This window comes from Electrophorus electricus, chromosome 6, assembly GCF_013358815.1.
Source record: "Electrophorus electricus isolate fEleEle1 chromosome 6, fEleEle1.pri, whole genome shotgun sequence".
NCBI lineage: Eukaryota > Metazoa > Chordata > Actinopteri > Gymnotiformes > Gymnotidae > Electrophorus > Electrophorus electricus.
The window spans coordinates 8,087,754-8,112,428 of NC_049540.1; the positions used below are offsets into that span (position 1 = coordinate 8,087,754).

General features: G+C 45.5%; 3 protein-coding genes across 3 annotated transcripts; all 3 read right to left on the reverse strand.

The window, feature by feature from the left end:
- Window positions 1-1,680: 1,680 nt before the first annotated feature.
- Window positions 1,681-5,841, reverse strand: LOC113591590 (FAST kinase domain-containing protein 5, mitochondrial). The gene is made up of 2 exons (XM_035527699.1): window positions 5,733-5,841; window positions 1,681-4,990 (listed from the first exon to the last, which is right to left on the reverse strand). The coding sequence occupies exon 2, from the start codon at window positions 4,979-4,981 to the stop codon at window positions 2,552-2,554; it is 2,430 nt and encodes an 809-aa protein (XP_035383592.1). The 5' UTR covers window positions 4,982-4,990; window positions 5,733-5,841; the 3' UTR covers window positions 1,681-2,551.
- A 398-nt stretch (window positions 5,842-6,239) lies between these two features.
- LOC113591584 (leucine zipper putative tumor suppressor 3) lies at window positions 6,240-14,850 on the reverse strand. The gene is made up of 5 exons (XM_035526775.1): window positions 14,341-14,850; window positions 12,346-12,918; window positions 11,403-11,723; window positions 10,580-10,810; window positions 6,240-9,870 (listed from the first exon to the last, which is right to left on the reverse strand). The coding sequence occupies exons 1-5, from the start codon at window positions 14,848-14,850 to the stop codon at window positions 9,115-9,117; spliced, it is 2,391 nt and encodes a 796-aa protein (XP_035382668.1). The 3' UTR covers window positions 6,240-9,114.
- A 5,876-nt stretch (window positions 14,851-20,726) lies between these two features.
- LOC113591582 (transmembrane protein 127) lies at window positions 20,727-24,577 on the reverse strand. Its single transcript, XM_027032133.2, has 4 exons — window positions 24,392-24,577; window positions 23,889-24,090; window positions 23,441-23,602; window positions 20,727-22,967 (listed from the first exon to the last, which is right to left on the reverse strand). The coding sequence occupies exons 2-4, from the start codon at window positions 24,064-24,066 to the stop codon at window positions 22,639-22,641; spliced, it is 669 nt and encodes a 222-aa protein (XP_026887934.2). The 5' UTR covers window positions 24,067-24,090; window positions 24,392-24,577; the 3' UTR covers window positions 20,727-22,638.
- Between the last annotated feature and the right edge of the window lie 98 nt (window positions 24,578-24,675).

The following is a 24,675-nucleotide window of genomic DNA, read 5'->3' on the forward strand; positions in this document are numbered from 1 at the left end:
TGCGTGCAAAATGCAAACAAAAAAATCAACACTCAAGCAACAGCACCTCTAGCGGCTGAACAACAACACAGGAACGTTTTTGCTCCTTCAAAGCCCGTGCATGAACTCAAATCATGCCTCTAAAATCTACGAGAATCCGTCGATTCCGTTACAGTTTTATCACCAAAATTGTTATGACTTCACTTTCAATCTACGAGGTAAAATCTGTTAATTATAAATTATAAGCATCAGGAAAGGCATAGAACTAAGCCAAGTCGGACACTCCATTAGACTCACCAACGTGTCTCCCAACTGTACATTGTATTTGACTTTCGCTGCATCCTTATCCACGGGAGTTTGATGCAGATCACGAGTGCAACATTTCTCTGAACGTGGTTCACTTAAAGTATTACTTTACTTGGGTGTCTAAGTGATAAAGATTCATCTACTCGATTCGGTATGTGAAGTCTGCCATTCAGTTCACCGCATTATACAGTTCGCGTTTACATACCTGTCCAGGAGGAATGTCTATAATTCTGAGTCCAGCTTCTTCAAATGTGTCTTTCCATTTTGGAAAACACATCGAGCCTTGTTTTACTACGTTTCTTGTGGGGCTTTTTTGTTTTGTTTTTTTTTTGTTTTTTTTGGCAGAACATTGTGTCTGTCCACAGTACAGACTCTACATATTTCAGCTTATTTGAATTAATAAGGGGACTAATGCACTTCTTTTCGGTCCTACTGAAAAGGACTGGCACAAATCTGAGCCACAGCTCTGAATGTGTTCCAGTTAAAGTATCTTTGCACAAACTCTGCGTCCAGTAACGCGTTACCCACACTTGCGCTGCTGTTGGACTTGCAGTCTTGCTGGTCCGCTCTGTAAATGTAAGCAGATTTCTATATATCACGATGACAAATTTTGTTATACAACTGACAATAAACTAAATAGTTTTGGGATCCGTGATTGCATTGTTTTGTGATGTATATTTCATCCATCAATAAAATTGGGTTTTGAATAAGGAATACGCGAGGCAAGCTGGGTGAGCTTGTTGTCACTAGAGGTGATCGGTCACTAGAGGGCGCAAGAGTAACGAGAGCTAAATACGTTTATTGAAATGGCGACGTGGTAGCATGAGACGCCGTTATACAAAATACACAATGGAGTACTTTTAAACTTAGGTTTTAATTAAATGTGAATTAACCATTAATAGTGTGTTTTTAAACACTCCATTACATTTTAAAATGTTGATAAAACTACATTGTTACTGTTAACTTATTAATTGAAAACTAACATTATTGACCTCATTTTTGGCAAACAATGGACTTTAAAAAGCAGAATAAATAGATCCTATACATCTGCTTTATACCAGAAACTACATTATTTTATCTTGAAATAATCTTCTTAATAATTACTGGCATATTTGTCAAACCTGTTGTTCTTGTTAGTGTCCCTAGTCTCAGTCTCTCCATTTCACTACTGTGAGTTGACAGCAGCTGATTATACAGTTGGGTATAAGTTAAGATAAGGGTAATGTACATGTCTCCTGGCAACAGCCTCTATTAACATTCCTGTTCATTTAAAAACAGCAATATGAAGTTTTTGTCTAATGGGATTAACATCGTTAGATGTGTAATATCCATTTTCAAAACCTTTTTGGAAATCTCTCCCTAAGGAAGGCTACTGGAAGACACCAAGACGCCACACTAATTCAAGCCAGTTTAATATTTCTGTCCAAATTGTGTCCGTTTCTCCTCCCTCCTCTCTTTCTGCTGCTGGCAGGACACTTGTGATGGAAGGCTCCCCGTCACCGAGGTGACGGCCAAGCCGGGTTGGAGAAGGCCAACGGGGGGGTTGATGCTGTGCGTTTCCCGCTCATAGATCCCAGAGAAACACGAACAGCAAGTTCTGCCGAAGAACACAAAGACTGCAACTCGAAGGACATGTGGAGGGTACACCAAACAGTACTCGATAATTAACAAGCGTGCTACGAGATAACTGCTCGTTTCTTTTCCTAATTCCACAAGTCTTACTTGCTGAAGAGGTTTGACAGTGCAGATCTGGTGACCAGCATGCTGAGTCAGTTAATGACGATCAGTGGCTCGCTGGGACTTGCTAGCGAGTTATTTCACAGAAACACATTTCATAAGTTCTTAACCAAATAAGTAACTTTTTGTTTTATCATCACATTATTATATATTATTGTATTATTATATATTAGCACCATATTGTAAAAGTAACTAACTATCAGGTAAGGAGACACATGTAATGTAAGCCTACACAATACCTCAAATTAGACTTCCACTATGTTCAGCAATCGTAGCACTGATTAGATATTGCTTTATCAGTTTATATCTAAAGATTTTAAGCTTTACATTCACATCTTTAGGAAGCAGTAAAAGCATTACAATAGATTATTTTGTGAAGTCATAAATCGCAATGTGTTGACACTTTTACACCATGCCGATTTTAATTAATATTTCATGAAACTGTGTGACAAGATGTAACTGACAAATTGGCAGCTGATATGTTAATTTCTGCAAATCACATGGAAACACTTGAATGCGAGATCAGCAGTCACCTCTTTGCAGCTTCTAAGCTACTAAAAATCTTGCAGTGCAGGTAGGCAAGTTTCTCAACACGGGCCCGGCGCAGCAGAGGTAACCACTCCCAGTACGGCAGTTCCACAACCCCATACCCCTCCAGTTCCAGCTGCCTCCTCTTCATGGCGTGGAGCCCAAGTAGCTGCCGGGTCCGGTAACAGTAGTGGTTCCGATTCGTCACCTGGATGGCAAGCCGCCGGCGGGCAGGCCTGGAGGGGACCTGGCCGACTGCAGGGGAGAGTCCCTTGCGCTTGGTCAGGGCGTGCCAGAGGTCGTCACTCAGGTCAACTCCCACACTGAGGATACCCCCTCTCTCACCCTGCGGCTCCACGGGGCAAAGGTTCGGGCACCGGGCAGGACACGCTGAAGGCTGTAGCAGCGTGTTCTTGGCATGGGTGAGCTGGGCCAGCAGGTCGTCGGTCAGGTTCACTCCCACGTGCCCTGCTTCCCATCCCAAAGGGCCGCACGAGCCCTCATCTGAAGCAGGGCTGCCGACAAGGGGGTCTGAGGTCAGACTCAGGGGTTTATCACTGGGGTCTAGGTGCACTTCGAGGTCTATGGAGCGCATGTGAGGTAGGATCATTCGCTTGCACACGAAAGCCTCTCCACCCAGCAGCTCCTTCAGCATGGATTCCGCCTCCACCACCTCCATCTTTAGACACACGTCGGACTGGGCGTAGTCCCACAGCTGCTTCGTCACCTCCTCCCTGAGTGGCGGGCTCAGTCGCGGTCCGGTCCAGCCGGGCAGCTCAATTCCCACCGTTCCGTCCAGAGTGAACAGGTCCTTCTTCAGCTCCATCTTCTGCAGTTGGCTGGCTTGCCTGATGAAGGTGGGGCTCAGTGCCAGGCTCAGCAGGTCGTGGGGGAACTCACCCGCGAATGCCAGGCCAAGCAGAGCCGTGAGGAGGTGCTCAGGGAAGCGCTGGAATTCGGCCTGCCGTTCCCGCAGCACTTCAGTGAGACCAGAGTACAGGCTGGTGTACTGGCCAGGAACGATGCCCAGGGTACCGAATGCCCACAGGAGCTTGGCGGCATCTTTGCTCCTGTAGTGCGAGGCCTTCTGGGGCAAATGCTGGGCCACAGAAAGGAGAATACGGTCATCACGGTAGTGCAGTGCAGAGCAGGCCAGGGCCACGTGCATGAGGCCCTGCACGCCCATCTGCGGCGCCCGGCGAGGCACCTCATTGGCCATGGCCTCCAGCCAGGGCACATGGTCCAGGTGGCTGAAGCGCATCAGCTTCATCACATTAACCAGGCCAAAGTCACTCACGTGCTCGATCACAGCAAGGGTCCGGTCAACAAGCCTGCGCACGGCTCCCTCCGACAGCGAGCTCTGCGATTTAAACAGGCCCAAACAAACAGTCACCAGCTCTTCACCCTTCAGCCGATCCAGATGACGCATGAGAAGCACTTCCAGGGGTGGCAGGAGTGAAGCAGGGCAATATCTGCTCTCTCCCAGCACGTACATGAACTGTACCAGCTCTGGTGGTCCCATCTGGCCGAAGTGTCGGCTGATGACGTCGCCCAGCCTCTCCAGGTACTGCGGCACTGAGCATCTAAGGCTTCTCCACAGGTCGGCTGCGAGCAGCAGCTGCCGTAGCTCCATCACACCTGCCCGGCGAGCAAACTCGCTCTCCAGCTGGCCGAGCACAGCGTGCGAGGGGGAGAGTTCCAGAGCCAAGAAGGACTGCAGGATCTCCAGCAGCTGTGTGTGCGTGAAGCTCGGCAGGCTCTCCATGGTGTGGCGCAGAAGCATGTAGAAGCACGTATCGCCTCTTACCACCACAGTCTGTTCAGGGGCCACGCGGCCCAGTTCACAAAGAAGGCTGGTTATGTCTGAAGGCTCCATGTTGCCTTTTATCAGAGTTACTTTATGAAGCAGTAACAAGGCCTCCTTTATGTGAAGGACAGCTGGACGGCGGGATACGTCATGAGTAAAGCTGCTATACTCTGGCCTGCATCTCTGAAAGGCGCGCGTGTCCACTTTCACATCCAGCTTGTTGCCTTTTTGGTTTTTGACAGGTTTGTTCCTTTTGCCAGCTGCTTCCCCGTTCAAAGCCAGACCGAGCAGCATGTTCTTGGCGCTAGATAAGCGGCGCGAGGAGCTCACAGTGTACGGGTTGCCCGGCTGTCTGAACACTGCACTGACCACGGCTGGAGAGCCCGCCTCCTTCTCCTCATCCAACCCAGAAGCATCTCGCAAGAGCACAGACCGCTCCACTTTGTTTTGGTAGTAAGCAGAAGGATTGTACACCAGGGATTGTAACTTTTCAGGACCATTCTCCTCTTCCCCCTCGTGTTTGCCCTTCTTCTGTCGCGAGGAGATGTGCCTGCACTCTAGCCTGAGGTGCGAGTGGGCGTGCCGCAGCTTGGCCACATAACGCAACAATGCCCTCGTAGACATGGGTCTATACTGAAGAAACATGAGGAAAAGATTTATGCTAAAGAACTTTCATACAAAGTTCCCAGTATACGGAGCAGAACATAACGAACCTAAGTGTTATTATCCTGTAAAATATTTATGGCAATACATTTCGCTCCTACACGCATTCGCGCTCAACGGTTCCTTTTAGCAAAAAATGGCAACAATAATTTGCATGTTTTTAGGCGTTTAAAACAGGTCTTATGAAACGGCTAAATGTTAGAATAATAATTTATTTACCTAGCTTAGCTAGACAGTCAACACAGTAATGTCAAATTGACGGTCCTTGCAGAAGAAAGGGGTTGGTTTATAATAAAGGTTAATCACGGTACATACTTGTGTACTTAGCTAGGACTGCACAGCTATTGCTATTTTCCCAATTCTGCGACATATCAAAACGGAAGTGTCACGGTCAACTGCACTTCAGCTCTGGATGTTGGTTGAATATTTATCGTACCTAGCTAGCTTGTAGTTATAAACCAAATTAGTTAGACAATATTTATCTAAACATCATCCGTGAATTAGTACTATACATATTATAACGTGCTCGCTTCCCTGTAACGGTCGGGAAAACTTCACATTCAATTCGATGTCATTCATTCTAGCTATGAAGGTAGCTTATCTTATCTTAGTGTACTAGTTAATAGGCTAGCGAGCTGGCTCGTATTCCATACCTAAAGCTGCCGCGCGAGAACTAAATGGTATAAACGTGTGAGAAAGATCCCCCACTTACACTGGAAGTAAGTCTCAATCCGTCAAATTATTCTGCGCACGACAGAACATCGTACACTTTCGAGGTCAGCATGGACATGCTGCTGCCCATGTGCCTCCATTGCCTGAACCAGACGTCATGTCATACGTAGTACAGTGTCTCAGCACGGACACAAAGGTGGAAACTGCTGGACGAAACCAATTCTACCATGAAGAGGAACCAACCAATCTCAACCAATCTCATTCGTGACGAGAACGTCCAGTGAAGTGCGGTTTTATTTGCCCATCTTCTTTGCTATTTATTCATTCCTCATATTTTACTTGTTTTTATTATTTGAATTGTCATTTAAAATATGCTTATCCTGATCTGCATCATATCTGTATGTGACCTTTAGTTGACTTTGTAAACACTCTAAACATAGGTATGGTACCACTGTTGTGGTATTCCAGATTTGCTCAGAAAAGGCTTCTCCCACTCACTGTGACCCTTAATGACATCTGTGCTGAAATACAAACAAACAAAAAAACCCTAGGTGAAAATTTGTTTTTATTCACATCTTTATTATTTGAGTTCATATTTGCTAAGATATGCTTTTTTTTCCCCAAGCGATTTTGAAGCATAAAAAATCAGAATGAAAACATCGGTGACAGTTTGTCCTTCCTTCTTACATTTTAAGAACTGTGAGACAGAGGGGGAAAAACATGAGGAGCTTTCATGTATTTACTTTGATTGTTACATGTAATGGCCGACTGAAATTTTTAAAGATTCATATATTATATTCCTATATTGATAGTTTGAAAAATAAAAGCTGACATGTCAGTCTCATTAATTCACAAAAGTATTCACACGCAATAGCTCAGTATATTTGGATAGAATAGATATGTACACATAAATAACAATGATATTTACATGCAGTCAACTGCCCCTTTGTTTCTACCAAGAACATAGCAGGACACAACAGAATTACATAGCAGCAAATGTGGCCAGAATCAGTGGAGGGGTGGTGTCCATCTAAAGCTTTGTACTCACCTAACACCCAATGTCATAAAGCTATGAAAGATCAGATAATTAATCTCAAATCAGTAGGCAGTTTCAGACTACGCTTGGCTGTGATCAGAACGGCACATGCAGTAATAAAGTTAGGTGCGTGTGAGACAAATATCAAAGCCATGTAGCATAACTGGCAAAATTAAATCTATTTTGATGTCACAAAAAGCAGCAGTGTTTCATTTGGGATGTATACACGAGGCTGCCACAAACTGTGGCATTATTTAATGGTAGGGGCAAGGTCATTGAGGGTGTCATGTTATAGCTGTGTGTCATGGGACAGCCCAAATTGTTTTAATGTGCCAGTTTTCTGTATTAAAATAATAATAATAATTTACTTCAGCACAAAAGAACCAGAGTAGTGTAATTTGCTTATGAGTTAAATCAGGTCTGTCTGTGCTGAGAGGGCCCCTGTTTCTCCAAAGGATAATTCTTCAAAGTATTATTGTTACAAAAGCACCTGTTTGCGGTTGGGAAGCATGTGTCTGATCAGCCCAGCCGAGACATTGTTTCACTGGCGGATATTCCTAGCAGGAATAGGGGCCTTTCTCAAAGCAGCCTTCATGTCAGTGACCTTTTGAGGTTGCACGGCCAGTGATTCTCTGTGCCCCAAACGGTCATAAAACAGGGCTTATGATACTGCTGTAAGCTTTGTGACAGAAGGTGTTATAGTTCTTTTTTTAAATGCTACCACTTTACCACCTCTGTTGTCTTGTCACCACCTGTTGTAAATTTATCTAACCCTTTTCTTCCCACAGTCTTAATTCATACTACACAAACTCACTACCTAATCCCCCTCAACATCCACACGATCCACACTTAAGTCTTTATAACTCATTCATATATGGCAATGCAGCCTGTGTACACGGTGAACACCACTTCAATCTACTGCATATTATATTTTTAAAGTCAAATATTCTAAATGATACTTTCAGAAAGTATACATTGACACATATTCTTTTTGGAAGAAGATACGTTCCTGCTCATATAATCAATTTATCAACTTGCGGGGTGTACTTCAAAAGTGCACCCTTACCCACATACTATTCCGATTGCCCTCATAGCATTGTCTATTTATTTTTTTTTTATTTAAATTTTTTGTTTTGGCTCAGCCGCTTGCACCTCCTCTAACCGGCAGCTTCATAAGCCAAACGTCACCCAGCAGATATGCTGTTCGTTCACAATTCACACCTCTCTTAAAAGAAAAACATTGTCTGAGACCAAAGCAAAGTGCATTAACCAATTTGTGTTTTTTTAACACCTCACTCTCACGCTCTTTCTAATATATTCTACGTTGTTTAGAAACATGGAACAAAACAAAAAAAAAAGGCAAAAGTGATGTTCTGGTAATAAGTTCTGAGTCAAAATGACCACACGTTAGTCCTCCGCCACTGCTTTTGCTAAGAGCACAGGGGGTTGAGGTGAACTCCCACACACACACACACAAAAAAAAAAAACATACCCTAAGGCGCTGGAGTCCATTGGTAATAAATACTTGAACTACACCCACTACAAGAGACCTCAAGACCAGCAACACCTCATAGATATTTGGTCCTTCTGTTCAAAAATAAAACAAATAAATAAACAAACAAACCAAGAAAAACAATTGTGTGGTATGGACAAGCACCATAAACAGGAGAGCATCTCATCTCCATGTGGCTTCTCATTAAAATTACAAAAAAAAACTCATATTTTTCCCATATTTTGTTTATCAAGCTGTTTGTTGTGGGCTTGGTGTAGTTGAAGAACAATTTAAAGAGTAACATATAACTTATACCCACAGTGTTTCTAGACTTTAGTCTGATGTCTGTTTAGATCTATGTTAGGATTCAGGTCATAGAAGTTCAACCATGATGACGTGTGAGTTTGGCATCGTGACTGGTATACTGAGAGCCGGTGTCAGACAGATACTCTCCTGATAGGAGGGTACCCTGGCTAAAAGCTCCAACAGTCTATCCTTAAGACTGTATTATTAATGCCTGATCCCTTGCCTTTAATCTGGATTATTAATCCCTAATCCCATATCCCCTGAGTGTTAAATCCAGCTACTCTTTCTCCTTAGCTACAGATTTGGAGCCAACTCCACCTACACACAATACTAAACCAACGCCTTTCAAGACACAAGAATGTTTCTAGGCCAGTCAATGAAGCCTCACATAACCATATCCCAGATTTCACCCCTCAACCCTGTCAGCCTCATTCAGCAGGGCATCCTTGGACTATCCTCAGAAGTTGCAGACCTTTTTTGTTTTGGTGCAGGGGGATTAGTGGGGGGTGGGGGAGGTGGTTGTACTTAACACTATTGTAACTGGTGCTCTAAGTGGTACTGCATCAAAGAGGTCACATTCACCCGCTGTCAGATCTCTGTGGACTCGATCCTCTCCAAGCGTGTGGGCACAGGCCAGGGGGGCGCCAGCTGATGGAGCACAGGCATCTTCTTTTCCTCAGCTGGGGGGGTCGGAGACGTAAGCGACACGGTTATGGGTGCCAGGATGGGGACCTCTGGGCTGATCGCATTGGGTGGCGACGAGCCCGGCGAGGGTAGGGCCAAAGTTGGGGGTGGGTCTGGGGGCAGGGCCGGGGGCGGGACAGGGATGGAGAGCTGCACCCCGAGCTGGTCCACGCGTTCCTCCAAGGCCTGGTTCTTCTGCAGCATCTCGACGTAGCTGAGCTGCAGCTGCGCCTGATACTTGAGCACACGCTCCTTCTCCCCCTGCCAGGTGTGGCGCTCCTGGGCGAAGGTGAGGGCCTGACGCTCGCGCTGTTGCCGCTCCACGCGCAGCTCGCTTTGGAGCAGCTCCAGCTGCCGCCGCAGCTCACCCGCCTCCTGCCTCTGCACCTTGGAGTCGTCGCTCTGCAGGCTGAGCAGAGCGTCTGGGGCAGGCGGAGCGGGCAGGGGCAGAGGAGGCAGTGAGCTGGGGCCCTCCGGTGGGCTCAGGGGCGAGAGGAGGCGCTCTCTGCTGCGGGACAGCACCAGATGGCCCACGTCGGCCAGGCTGGGCTCGGGCGTGCGGCTGAGAGTAGAGCCACTGCCGCTGAGCTCACTCAGGGCTTTCTTCAGTCCAGCCACCTCCGCCTCGAACGCGCTCAGCTTGTCTCGCAGCACGGTTACCTGCGAGGGAAGAGAGGAGGCAGGAGAGACAAGCAGGTCGGGCAATGAGACCACTTTATTTAACAGGGACGAGCTCTTTAAGGGACCACATCACTGGATGTTTGTTCCTCGTCACACAATCATCTTCTCCAGCAAAGGAAACGCCGAGTTGAATGAGGAGTGTCAGATAAGAGAAGACAATTATGTACACGTAAAGCAGTGAATGTTCAGTACTTAGGCAAGGTGACCTTGGTCTGCAGAGCAGAGAGCACAAATGATACAGTGAATAAAATTATGACAGAATTACAGAATTAAAGCTGACACAGGTGACACTCTTAGTAATGATAGCTATTAATAGAGTAGTTGCTCTATGAAGAAGAAAAAAGCCAAAATACTTTCACACAGTCCAACTGTGTAAGTATACAGTGAGTCAGTGCCTCCTGCCTGAGGGATAAGTGCTAATTCTGCCTGTCACAGAGGAAGGGACTTTAGAAAAAGGTTTGGATGGACGGTGTGGGATAGATTACAAGGGGGACACTGCTTCTCTGGTTAAGTATGGCAAAAGAAATCAAGAACTGAAAAATTGATTACGAGAGCTTCAGCGAAACGCAATGACATAACTCCTCATTATCCCGTCACTTCCTGATGAATGCCTAAAAAATAATGAACCAAGCATACTGCTACATAGTTCGGGTAAACGGACACATGCAGACAGGCGTCACTCTCTCACCTCGGCCAGCATGGCCTGCAGCTCGGCTTCGCAGCGCTCCAGCTCCAGGGTCTTCGTGCAGAAGGACTCTTTGAGGCTGATCTCCGCCTCCTCCCGCTCCCTCAGCTGGGCGTTGAGCTCCTTCAGCTGGTTTCGGAGGGCCACCATCTCACCCGCACGCTGGGTCACCTCACCCTGGCTCTCTCGGAGCTGCTGCTTCAGGAGGGAGATCTCGCCCGCCTTCTGGCACACCTGCAGAGGGGAGCAGGTGAGAAGAGGAGAGGAGTACAGGAGGTGACGTCTAAGTGGTCACACCACTCCTGGGAGCTACCTGCGCTATGCCTGATGTAATTAACACTAACAGCAGTGAAGGGACTCTGATGTAAGAAGATGAATAGATGGGTTAATATATAGCGTTTATTGCATCCATCATCATCACCATTCATCTTCAAGTGCAATTCAATGCTAATATCAGTCAGGAAAAATGTTTCAGGCTTTCAATTTTCATAAATCAGTTAATAATGTTTTCCCTCATACTTGAGGATTTGGCATTTTAACTCTTTTAAGTGTTGGAAGGACTTGGATGTAAGAAGATCTAAAAGCAAATGATTTATCGTTTGTTGACTGCAGTTCCTGATCTTGTTGCATCCTGGATTCATTGTGCTGGACCCTCATCATAGTGTTTGATATGCGAGTGTGATACTCGTCCACCATTTAACAATGATCTTGGTGTTACGATGCCTTTGGGAAATGCATCTTAGAGCTTGTAGATATGGAGTTTATTATATTGCTGTACATGTAAGTGCAATCCAAACTGCTGTGATCCATCGCCTATCCGTCTCACCTCCCACTTTGTCTCCTCCAGCTTGGGCAGGAGGTCAGCCTGCTCCTTCCTGAAGTCCAGGCACTTCTTCTCCAGCTCCTCGCGCTGGGCCAGGAGCACGGTCATGTCATCCTGCAGCCGGCGTTTGTCCTGCTGCAGCCGGGCGATCTGGGCCTGCAGGGCCTGCTGGGAGCGCTGGGCGCGGCGCGTCACCTGCTGCAGCCGCCCCGCGTAGTTCTGACGCAGCTCCTCCATCTCGTGCTCCCACACGCGCTGCTTCTCCTCAAACACCTGCGCGATGGCCGCCTCGCTCTGGTCCAGGTTCCGCCGCATGTGGAGGACCTGGGGGTGAAGAGAGGGAGAGAGGGAACAAGGGAGCAAGGGTGAGAGGGAGAGAGGGAGGGAGGGATGACCAGGTGGCCTGTTAGGGGGGTTCTTTCAGGCAGTGGAGGTATGGTGGATCTCACTTTTTTGGGGTCGCTAGTAATATATCGCTGAAAATCACTGATTTTGTATATAACAGGGTTAGACAATGTAATAGTATATTATTATACACTTATTAAAATATAGCCTTTTATAGCCTCTTCTTCATCTGTGACAGTGATGCTGAAAAAAACCCCATGACTGAGAACTAGGTGGGTGACTTAAGAGCAAAAACCTTTTACATTTGACACACTGTACCAACTAACCAAGATGACATAACAATGACGCAAATAAACCACAATAAAATGTATGGCTTTGTAGCATAACCTTTGCCCCTTTAGACCAAGTAAAGACAAAAATCCAACAATACCAAATTATTCACAATAAAATATGGCGACATTAATTTACTAATGAAAATACAATATAAAAGTACACTTTTAAAGTTGATTCAAACACTGCATGCAAACCTGCTGCAGCATGCTTCGGCTATTGCAGGTTTTTGCTGCTATTCCATAATCCCAGACATTGCATCCTGCCTCACCTCCTGCTCCCTCTCCCACAGGCGGTCCTCCAGGTCGCGGATGACATCGTCGGAGGATGGCGAGGGTCGCAGGGGTACGGGTGCGTCGCTCAGGTGGCTGAGCCGCTGGTAAGAAGAGGAGCTCTTGCCCGAGGACGAGCGGCCGCTGTCCGAGGCGCTCAGGCCGTTCTGGTAGCCTGGCTTGTCTGGCTTGTCCAGGCCGGCCGTGCCCAGCCGGTTGATGTGGCTGGTGGAGGCACTGAGGGGCCCTAGGGCCGGGGGCGGCCCATAACCCGAGCCTGCATAGGTGGGCAGGCTGGTCAGAGAGTTCCTCCCAGAGTCTGATAGGCTGCCCTGTGCCGCCCGGCCACCCCCGGACTGGCTCCCCTGCCCACTGGGACTGTCCTGGTCCCGCCGGGATCCAGAAGCGGCCTGCCCCCCTCTGTCACCCCCACTGCCCCCATTGGCCCCACTGCCTGGGCCCCCTCCTACACCTGTGCTAGCCTGCAGGGGGCACACCAGGTTCTGCATGGAGTTAAAGCTCTTGGGCACCACAGGTTTGAAGGCAGAGGGACGGACCAGCGTGTCTGGGTCCTAAACGGGAAAGCAAGGGAAAAAAAATTTGTTCACCTGCACATCTGATCATGTGTGAAATTCTAAGAACATATGACTAGATTAGACACTGGCACAACACATATTGCGTATGGATTCTGAGCAAGCTCCAACTTCGTATGAAAGGATGATGAACCTACATACAGCTTGAAGTAACCTACATCTGGATTAGCACAGAAATAGCCACTCAGGGAAAACCTTTTACTCGTTGCTTTTTTATAGCAGCGTTTCTCTAAGTGTGTGGTGTGCTCCTCCTCTGGGGAGCACAAGCATGACAGAGGGCCGCATGAGACCCGGGAGAAAGTACCGCGTAACTAATGTTTTGACGTTGGAATCTTTGTCATGGCAGAACAATAAACAACCCGAGTTTTCTCGTTAGTAGTCATATGCATTCACGCAGGGAGTCTGTAGGTTTACAGAATGGAGACGTATTTGACAGCGACGGGGGACAAAAAAAGAGAAAAACAAGGCAAGTCACTGTGATCAACCAAAAATCAAGTCCCGAAAATATTACAAAGCCTCTCTTACTCTTGGGTTCACATTAAAAATTCTCGCAGTGTGAGAGCCAACAAATTAAGAAGACACTTAAACACTCCAGTCACATTAATAGGTCACTTAACTGTTATCGTTGTATCAAAGTGATTGCAAATTTTCTAAAACCTATTTAGTTGCCATTTATATTTCCTCCAATGTTATCCCCGTTTTCTCACAAATGAATCATTATGCCAGTTCCCACCCACCAGCTAGCTAACCTGTAGGACAACTACCAGCCATGGACTGAGCAGTGAGCAGGTGCTTCCTCTGAGACGCATGATGCCAAGCACCACGTCTTTCCAACCGCTGTCCCTGCTGTGACACAGGACAGCCCAGCACTCTCGGAGGGTAGCGCCAACTGGCCTCATGCTTTGATCAAGTTTAACTGTAAGTAGCTCTTTATCTGCACAATGTAATTTACTGAAAGAACGGTGAAAGGAGTGTTCGTGATCTTATTTGTTAGTGTCAGTTCATTAAAGTTACACTTTGCCCAATTTCTCATCATGGGGGGTGCATGTTTCTTCCTCCAAAGGGGGGGCGTGACAGAAAACGTTACAGACCCTGCAGGGTGATTCTGCCTGATTTCAGTTAAGGGTCCCTTAAAAGGATAAAGTTGGACAGCCTCAGAATAATTCTACTCCTCCTTTCATCGAGACCTTTGTCCATGAATTTTAACAAGAGCAACTCATCTCCACTGCATACTTTATAACAACTGTAGTGTTAGCATCACTACCTTTTCTTTCCAATTCCATTATAATGTACCTTTGAGAGCTTCAATCACTGTGGCCTACACTGTGTTTGTTAATGGCTATGTCAGCAGAATACAACACCTTCCTCTCCGAGGAAGACCTCTCTGAGGAAGTGCTGTACCTGTGCCTGTTCCAGCTTGCCAGAGATGGGCGTAATGTTGGGGGGGTTATGGTTGTCCAGCTTGGCTTTGCACTTGTCCTTGTGTTGCATGGGTGCCTGGTGGCTGTTCTTGTCATTGTTGAGAACGACGCTGTTCCCGCACAGGTCCAGACTCTCGCCCCGCCTGTGGCCCTCCCTCCTCCCGCCGCCATTGGCGAATGGGCCGTTACCCGCATGCTGCCGGCCAGCGCCGTTGCCCAGGCCGCGCTCCGAATCTGCATGCCCACCACGCCCGTTGCCATAGCACTCCCGCTCGACGCCGCAAGTGCGCTCGTCTGCCGACACGCCCGCTGACTTTGTGCCCGGCGGTGGGAGGCGATCGGCGCTGAAGCTGCGGTCGTCCAGGCGACGGCGGGCGGTGGGGTTGGGGGGCGGCACAGCCGCCAGGGGGCCGTTGGGGGTGGTGCGTGTGCCCACACTGCGCATGGTGATGGCCCGCTGGCTGGAGGCTCCACTGCCAACGCTGCCCATGCCAGGAGCACGGCGCCCCTCACTCAGCCGCCGGCGACCCCTGCAGGCTGGGGCAGGCAGGGCGGCAGGGCTGGGGCGCAAGTGCCCCCACTACACAGGAGCAAAGAACAGAGAAACACATGCATCACACACACACACACACACAAAAATCACAGGAGAGACCATGAGCACACGATGCCTTACACATAGGTAAATATTAGTACACTGAATATTATTTAAAAAACAAGTTGCTTGTTGCAGCTTTAAAATTCTGGGTACATTAAAAATTGCTAACAGAACAATAATCTGTATTATACATTTTGCTATCGGCTAGTGGATGTTCAGGCACTAGATAGCTTACAAAGAATTCTTAGAGTGCATATAAATATATATATATATATATATATATATATATGTGTGTGTGTGTGTGTGTGTGTGTGTGTGTGTGTGTGTGTGTGTGTGTGTGTGTGTGTGTGTGTATAAGTGTATATATGAGGTAAAAAAAATTGTTTAAATACATTCCAAGCTAGATGATTTGCTTATCTGTAGAATTATTAAGATTTTATTACAGAATTATTATTATTTTATTCCAGATTTCCTGGAACCATTTTTGTAAACTGGACTGTTTTTTGGAGTGTAAACACAAAGACTATGTTGAGCTAGAAAGTTTAGTATGAAACTTCAGCCTTAATACTATTTACCCACCAGATCCTGATTCCAACCCTCTGGAGTTCCCCAAGGGCAGGTGTACACAGAACAACCTCACTAAGGAACTGCCCAAACTTGACTGACAACATTCATTACAAAACGCTAACAAAAGCCAAACTTATCACACCAACTCCCACTTTATCACACTTTTACCATGAATGGAAGTACAAAAAAAAAAAAAAAATTTGAAATACTAAAAAATCCAAGAACAGCAATGTAGACACTGAAATGAATCTTAGTTAGGAAGCCTTTAAATGCATTTGTCAAGTTTGACTGATGTAACTTAGGGGTGAAAATGGAAACACAGCAGAGGTAAAGATCTGGGCTGAGCTCTTCAGAAGCACATCCCAGGAGCACCAGCCTGGGTGGCAGGGGCCGGGGTGGTCTGGGGAAAGACGTCCATGATCCAGGGACTACAGACCAGTGGTGGGACCAGGGATCCAGCTGTGGCTCCATGCCATGCTTTCAAAGTTCTAGATGAAGAATAACACTAATATTTCAAGAGCATATAGTTGACCTGTTGTTAACTGGAAGCTGAATTTAATCAGATACTAAGCGTTAAATCAAGGTGTAAATCACAATCTTGAAAATAATACTCCCTGATTAAAATGTATATCCATATTAAGGTTGTCAGGCCCAACAATATAATACAACTAGCAACAAAAAATCTGTCAGACAATTCCAAACAAACGAAAATGCTCAAAGGTCCTTACTATAATGTTTAATGACTACAAAATTAATATGTATTAAGAAAGAAAAGAAACATACAGTTGTAATGATCTCACTCAGTCACATTAATTTTTTCACATTATAGTTTTACGATCATTTTTTGATGTTATGATATCTGCAGTGCTAACAGGACCCCATTCCTTGATAATTAAATAGTTATTACATATATCAAACGCACCTGCAGGATGTGCTGCGCACTGGAAAAAACTTCCATGAACTGGAACCAGCTCTCTAGCTGTCTCAGGTCATAATGCTAAAGTGAAACCGCAAAAACATTCAAACAAAACTATTTGCTCCAGAGTTTTATTTTCAGGGGCAAACAAGACACACCCTGACACGTCCGAAGATTAAAACTGTTGGGTTAATTATTCACCTGTGCAGAGGCAGATTGTACTGATTTACATAAGGAATTTTACTACTGTGTTTCCTGTAAACTCCAATGGATGTTGGTCTTATATGTTTAACATCTCCTCTGAGAAAAAAAAAAAAAAATCCTGTGCTGTTTGACTGACTGAGAAATTTCATTATAAAATGACACAAGGGCGATGTCCCAAGCAAAAGTCTCACATGTTGAAACAATCCAAACAGCCTCACTAGAAGTCATTACCTCGTCTAAATTCATGGTCTTCAAATTTCAATACACAAAATCAAAATGTCATATTTAATTTAACTACAATATTAAACAATTCACTAATAAGAAGTTGATTTGATATTATATGGTAATACATTACAATTTTGTCATAACTGAGGTGGTTTGCTCTTTATACTAGCTGTCCTTTATTATGTAGTTTAAATACCCCTAATGCAGTATCACTATCACTTTCATAGTACATGCAACAAATTACATCTGCAATATTTGCCTGATTCTGACATCACTCTATATGTACTTTGTGGTTATTTTATAAACAAAACGTTTTCTACACATAAATAAATACGTTAAAATATTCCAAAGGTTTTGGGGAAATGCGTGGTCGCCTGTCTTCTTTCACTGAAGGATGTAACTCAAATGTCCTTGCCTTATAGACAATACATGTACAGCCGTTTGCTTCATGACGCCTTTGCAACGTGTTAGATTTACGATGAACGTTATTAAACTGTAAGCCATGTGCCATCTTAGGAGGCAGCAGCGGCTGAGTGCACTATCGTCATTTGTCCAGCAGGGGTCCTGGCTTGGATTGGCAGTGGCACGTGCCTCCACTACCTCTCTCTGCTACAGTCGCTCACTCACACGCATTACATCATCACTCCCGTGCTTCATGTAGCCCCGCGCACACACACACACACAGTTACGCTCGCGCTGCTTCTCTGCGCGCGCGCGCGTGTGTGTGTGTATGTCTCTGTTTCTCTCACGCACACGCACACGCACATAAACACCTCTATAATTCCCTCCTCCAGATAATCTGAGACACTGTGATAATGATGTTGCCTGCAGTACTGATGCACTCGTGGATATCAGGTCTTTAATTGGCATCGGATGTCAAAGCAGCAGTCTTTACTTCCTTTCATAACCCTAGAGTCAAAACACTAAAGTACATAAAAAAAAAAAAAAACAGAGAGAGAGGACATGAAAATAGAAACTGTCAGTTTGTGTATGCAGGTTGTGATGGTGTGGCCTACACTGATATCCAGAACCAATCAGTGGCTGTACGCAGCCTTCCACCCAGGCCTTGCTCCGTGCTACTACTGTACATACGACCCCTTCATCGCCATGCTTTGTAAATGACACAACTGCCCAACACCTTCACCTCCATGACGCCCCCAGTACCCCAGTAAACCGCGCACATAAATACGTACGTACATTCACAAACACGCCTAACAACGTTTGGGTCGTCACATCCCATAATAGCGCTTACAATGGATTCACGGGCCTGGTAAGAAACAAATCGGGCGCATTTGGGCTGCGTCTGCGGGCTTGAGCGCATATTAGGCAACGCACTAATGTCGGTGTTTTCCGTGAACGGCGGCTCCACGAAAGCTAGTGCTGCCTCCCGTCCGTAGAGCCTTCCTGGCGGCGCGTACTGGCACAATAGAGAGCCCACGGCAGTCTCGCTACGCCGTGCACCACAAACAGCAACGCCACACAGGATGAACAATCCTGTTGGATGTTTTTCTCTCTCTTTCCCTGTTCCCCTATGTCCGTATCTCTTTAATGCATTACATAACGCGTTTTATTCCAATAAAATAATTTCAGTTCTCTTGCCAATATTCGGGGGGGTTGGGGGGGGGGGGGCAATCGTCGTTTAACACGGCGTTCTGCACCCTGGTCCCTTTCTCTATCATAAAAAAAAATCACAATCGTCTTTTACTCTCACTCGAACGAGCAAAAACGGTAAACACGGAAAATCTCTCTCCTCGTGTTACACTAAACATACCGCGGGTGAGACCGGTAGACATACAGTTTTTAACAGCCTCCGCCAGCGCGGAGTACGCGAGCTAGAGAGCGGGAGGGAAACACAGGTGTTGGCGAGACAACGCTACGGCGCCCAGGACGCGAGGAGGCTCCATCCCAGCACCCTGCCACTTACTGGTTGCACTGGCGCCGCGCGCTTCTGTTTCGCGTGGAATGGCTGCTCGTCCGCTCGGTTCGCGAGCCCCGCTCGGCCAGGTCCCGAGGTCGCTCTCGGTTTGCGGGGAGAATGAACGAGCGAGACGATGCACGGAGATCCGCCACTAACGCCCGGAGCAAGGATGAGGTGATGGGGTGGGGGGTGGGTAGCATCAGCTGTGTCGCACACCCACCTCCACCCCGCCCCTTTTGGTAGCTGACAGATCCGCCCCCTTTTACAAAGTCCTTAATGCGCGTGCGTTTTATTCCCATTGGCATCCTCGCCTCAGAGAGAATAGCTGACACAAAAGAGGTTCTTCGTGGTTTGTCTAAGCTTTTGGTTCCGAAGCTTTCTACCTCCTGGTGTGCGCCTTATTTGCACTTTAGGGGCCAAAGTGCCACTGCCAAACTGCCTTTTGAGATGTGGCAGTGGATTTCTAAAACCACAAGGTCACAGAGAGACCTTTTTTCAATATATATATATATATATATATATATATATATATATATATATATATATATATATATATATATAAAGAGAGAGAGAGAGAGAGAGAGAGAGAGAGAGAGAGAGAGAGAGAGAGAGAGAGAGAGAGAAAGATAGATACTTTGAGTAGACAACTAAAGCACTTTTGTAAGTCACTCTGGATGAGTGTCTGCTAAATCCCATAAATGCAAACATTTAATTGAATATACGTCTTACAAGCAGTATCACTGTTACGTCGTATGTGGACAAGCCTTATTCAGTAGTACAAACAGAGAATAAATATAAATATATGAAGAAATCAGACAGCTGCACTACATTTTCTGAACTACATTCTCTCAAACTGGGATGTAAAGGTGATATTGTCTGTAAGACCTTCAAGCTAGTTAGAACCCTTAAAAAGGTTCCTATATGAGGAGAAAAATACAGACTGCCACAAACAGCCAAGCACTATATAACCATTTTACACTCACAAACCACTAGAAAGCCATATCACAAAAATATATAATAGGTTTCAAAAAGACAGTGCAAAAATAAGAGATGTGTTAAGTTAATAGCAGAGAAGATATGCCTCTCTCTCACTCATTTTAGCTCTCTCATTAATAGCAATAATCGGTTGAGAAGGAACAGAAAATAGCTCTGGCACTATGACACAGTGTGGCTCCCCTGCAAAGTCAATGCTCTTTCTCCTAGCCAATACTTAATCACATCATTTTCCCAGATTTGGTTTATCCAAGAGTGAATACACTCTCTTTTGGTGGCCAACAACCAAACACCATTTTAGGAAGCTGGGATTTCAGTGGCATCTCTTTTCTACAGCTCTTTTAACACCCCCCCCCCCCCCCAACAAAACAAAACAAAGCAAAACCCAGAAACCAGTTAATAATGCAGAGTACAGGACTTTCATTTGTGCACAGTTAATCACAGAACAGGTTATCACAGTCTTTTGCTTTCCCTTCATTTTCTCTCTTCATTCACAAATTCAGTGGTGACATCAACGATTTGTCAAGGTTACTATGGCGATGGTCTCCATCCAACTGGAGCACAAGCTGCTGTCATATGACAGGGGGTGGGGAGAGAAAGAGAGAGAGAGAGAGAGAGAGAGAGAGAGAGAGACATGGCCAACTGCTTTATTTTCATCTCAGTTGATGCACAGGTCTGAAATTTGTGTGGTTTGAAAGTGTGGTTTTATCCTGCTGGTAGGCCTTGCATGTAGATGTTTATGCGATAAACTGACCTAGCTGACAGATACTATAGTGTGTGGTTCTGTTTTGGAGAGGGTTAGAAGCATGCTAAGAAGACTTTTTTTTAGACTTTGTTTTTTTAGCCCTCAAGCAGTACAAGAATGTCAATAAAAAATGGACTTTTTCTTTTTTTTTTTTTTTTTAAGTCTACATTCATTAAAGACTTAATGACAAACAAAGTGAATGATTCCTATTAAAAACACATTACATTTAATTACATTAAGGCACATAACATCAATCTGGTTACATGTTTATGCCCCCTCCTGGTGAAACATAATATTTACAAGTTATTCAGAAAACAAACCAAAATTATTTATGGATGTTTTCACTCAACCCAGAACTAACAGAAGTGTCCCTGACAGGTGTAAGTCATCTTGGAGCCCCAATCCCAGTGACCACAGGCAGCAGAGCTGGGATGTATGCTGGATGAAAGCTCCTGTCCTCCTGAGTGTGTCACGGTGATTGGATGAGTCATGGGGAATACCTCATCCAATCATTCACCCACAACACAACCGATAATGTCATTAACATTGACTTTGCTTTGCATGATCCTGATCTCAGGGTACTGCAGACAATGCCATGTATACAATGCAATCATTCCTCAATAAAGCCAAATAAACAATAATACATTCAACTGAAGCCTTTTAACACTTCCAAAGTGAAAACCTGTCTGGGGATAGGAAAGGCATAAAAGGTTTAAATGAGTTTACATGAGTATTTAGCCATAGTTAACAGTCATTGACTGTGTGATGAGATAACATTAAAATGGTGAGGTAATAAGTCGAGCTCACAGTTCAACAAAATGAAAAATTACCGTAACACAACAAAAGAATAACATGCCACAAAGACAAACCACAAGGAACATTCAAATTCACAATGTTTGGGGTTTCGATTAGGTATGCAGACATTATTGCAGCACATTTTAAAGGAGCAAAAATCACAGACTGTCACCACATAGGTACGGTACTAGTCAGCTGACTGGTGATAACACAGGAACAGGAAGTGTGTTCCATGTAGTAAGATAAATGTGCTTGCCTCGAGCTTAGTGCTGGCACAAGCCTCCCCGTCATCAGGTCAGAGTTACTACCCATTACTGCCGAGAAATTCAGCTTTTCCTTAATGTTTAATGACATTCTAATAAAAAGTCTACTTACTGATCCTTCTTTGTGCTGATAAAAATTTAACTGAACTCCTGTAGCGGTTATGTTTAAAATAAAGATATGATATGACTCATTAATATTGTAGATTGTTTTCCTCAGGCTGGTTTCCCAGAAATGGATTAAGTCTAGTCTTGGACTATACTGCAATACCAGTGGGGATATTCAGTCTAGACTTAAACTTAATATCAAGCAGAGGAACCACTTTCCTCAATATCTTTAACGTGGCAGTGTGACATCAATCATTCTGGTGTAAGAAGACAAATGATCAATTTGAGGATACCCACACACAATCCTCGTTGCCAGCCAATAAAATCTCTTGTCAGCAAACATAAAACAGCATCATAAGACAAGGATATAGCGCCCCCTTTTGGAAAATATTCAGAATGCTAAATATGTGTGAGTGAGTTACAAGCCAGGTGCACCATGCGTTTTACATATATGTTTATGACCAATATGCAACAGATCCTAAGGCACATGGAGCTTCCTGTTGCCTTCATACAGAATATGGTAACGTTCAGTTTGGTCTCTAAACAGTTTCAGGTTTTTCGGTATTAGGTCCATGAGCTAATCCCTTTAGGAAAACCTACTAAGTACCATTGAATATTAGGTAGCAGCTCAGTAACTGTGCCTGAGAAATTACTACATAAAATGCTGTTGTGGTTTGGTCATTTCTTTGGTTCCTGGCTCCATAGTGTATCCAGCTACAAGGCTAGCGCAACAGGAAGGCCTGGAGCTTTTAAGATGTATAAACACCTTAAACATGTATAAACACTCCAGAGATTGTAAGGTGTTTAGAAAGGCCTGTCTGTAGAAAAAACAATCAATCACATAAATACATACTTATTCAATAAAGTGTCAAGTGAAAAGTAACTATGTATTTTTTTTTCCTGTGGTTAGCATTTTAAAAAGGCATTTGTGTCAAAATTGTAATAAGTAATGCTAAGACTGTTCAGTAGGAAACGTCTCTGCTGACTGCTCTCCCAGTCCTCCAATAAGGGGTTCTGTTTCCCCGTCCTCAGACTCCACAGAGAGGTAGCGGCTGGGAGTGGTGGGTTCTGGAGGGCATCTCAAGCTGAAGGCAGCAGCCCCCAAGGAGAAGAGGATGGCCAGCATCTCGATGATCATGCTCTCTCCAGGATAAGTCTGTAGTCCATAAGGCGGAGTCGAGGGGTGGTCCCAGAGTGAGCCCCACCTCCCATTCTGCACGTTGTGCTCAATGACATAGAGACAGGTGCCAGCCACGCCCAAGACAATCAGACACAGCACCACTGGGCAGAGAGGTGGAGGAGTTTGAGTATAATGACAACGCAGCCTAACGGACAATGTTGTGGAGTTAACTTAAATCCCGTTTGTATTTCCGTCATTAATGTGACAGCATATAATGCAGTAACTACTGTGAATTATTCAGTAAGTACACTGAAACTAATATGAAATGTATGCATTTGCAGTAGTGAGGAATGATGGTGTGGAGCCAGCAGTGAACTTTAAGGGGTGAACTCTAGGTGGTACAGGAGTAGCTGTGTACACACTTTCATGGCAGGCACAGTATATCATTGTTTTATAGGTCAATCCTAGAGTAGCATCTGATCAGGGGCAGACCATTTGGGACCCAATACACTCATGACTGAAACAAGCACTAAAGTCTGGTTTCCCTGCCTTTGGATCAGATTCTTGTCTGCGCACACTAGAAGAGTTACTGTACCAACCCAGCTCCCGAAGGGGCCAAGATAAGCGGCGTCACCTGTGGAGACGTGGAAGGAAGCTACCACTCTGGAGTGGGTGAACCCGACGCCCAGGAAGTCCAGCAGGAAAGAGCAGCCGGAGGCGAATACGGAGGCATAGGAGAATGCAGCCAGCACATAGAGCAGCCACATGCCCAAGCCGTTCGGCCCACCAAGAGGAGCTGGAACAACAGCAATAACAAGAACGACCTCAACATACGAGTCAGGGTCCACCCTACACACTGACATGCAATCATGGCACACGCCTGTTTGTTCCGTGTCAAAGCAGAGTACTGGAGAAAGAAAACAGTAGAATGACCCAACTCTGCCTTCATGAGCTAACTCGGTCTGATTCCCACATTCTAAAACCAGGACATAACGGCACGATCCCAGTTACTGAACGTATAATGTAGCAGGATTCACGTTTTCATTCCTCGCGCGTTATAACCCCCGCCCCGGAGCTCGTACCGGTATCGGTGAGGTTTTGTCCCGCGTGCAGCGTGAACGCGACGCCGTAAATCAGCTGCTTGCCGTGTGGATCCGTGCCGTTCTGCACGTTGATCCAGTTGGGGTCGGCGATAGAGGTGCAGAGGGCCACCAGCGTGAAGCACTGGCAGACGGCGGCGGGGGATAAACCCAGCGCCATAGCTGTGCGGTAAGGTAGCAGCCACTGCGGAGGGAACAACGCGCCAAATAAGACGAGCTGCATAACGATTTATTTCTCTGACAGGGAAAAATCTGCAGGACTGTGGTTGTTAGCATGCTGGATCTGTGACACTGTTTTAACTACGTGGCTCGAACTGTGCTGTTCGTGTTTTACTTATAGGACAAACGTCGATAAATACGTGCTACAATGTTGCAACGTAACTTCAAACAGTGCAACATCAACTCCCGCACGAAGTGTCTGTAAATCACGTGACTACACTGACATGGCGTAGTATCATAAATGTTCTCAGAAATGCACTACTAACCTGGACAATCTTCACTCGAAATTAGATTCTTTTCGCATAAGGAATGTCTCAACTTTGAATCCTCTCCGTGTTCGCTGGCGAGGTTGACTTAACAGAACTAAAACAATGTTGAGTAGCCTACAACGTTCCTCCAAAATTCATTAGTCTCTAACGATAGATGAACACACCGATGTAAGATACAGCCCATTGGAAATGCAGCGCCCCCTTTGACTGGCCTCCGAAAACCCCACCAAAATAAATACACGTATCCTACGATCTGCATACATGAATAAAACGTAACCAGA

Excerpts from the sequence above, each read along its gene's own strand:
- LOC113591582 (XM_027032133.2), bottom strand. The coding sequence starts at position 24,066 with ATGGCGCTGGGTTTATCCCCCGCCGCCGTCTGCCAGTGCTTCACGCTG. Across the intron at positions 23,603-23,888 it reads ACAAAACCTCACCGATACCG|CTCCTCTTGGTGGGCCGAAC; the intron begins GTACGAGCTCCG and ends CTGTTGTTCCAG. Across the intron at positions 22,968-23,440 it reads TTCCTTCCACGTCTCCACAG|TGGTGCTGTGTCTGATTGTC; the intron begins GTGACGCCGCTT and ends CTCTCTGCCCAG.
- LOC113591590 (XM_035527699.1), bottom strand. The coding sequence starts at position 4,981 with ATGTCTACGAGGGCATTGTTGCGTTATGTGGCCAAGCTGCGGCACGCC.
- LOC113591584 (XM_035526775.1), bottom strand. The coding sequence starts at position 14,850 with ATGGGCAGCGTTGGCAGTGGAGCCTCCAGCCAGCGGGCCATCACCATG. Across the intron at positions 11,724-12,345 it reads TGTGGGAGAGGGAGCAGGAG|GTCCTCCACATGCGGCGGAA; the intron begins GTGAGGCAGGAT and ends CTTCACCCCCAG. Across the intron at positions 10,811-11,402 it reads TGGAGGAGACAAAGTGGGAG|GTGTGCCAGAAGGCGGGCGA; the intron begins GTGAGACGGATA and ends TCCCCTCTGCAG.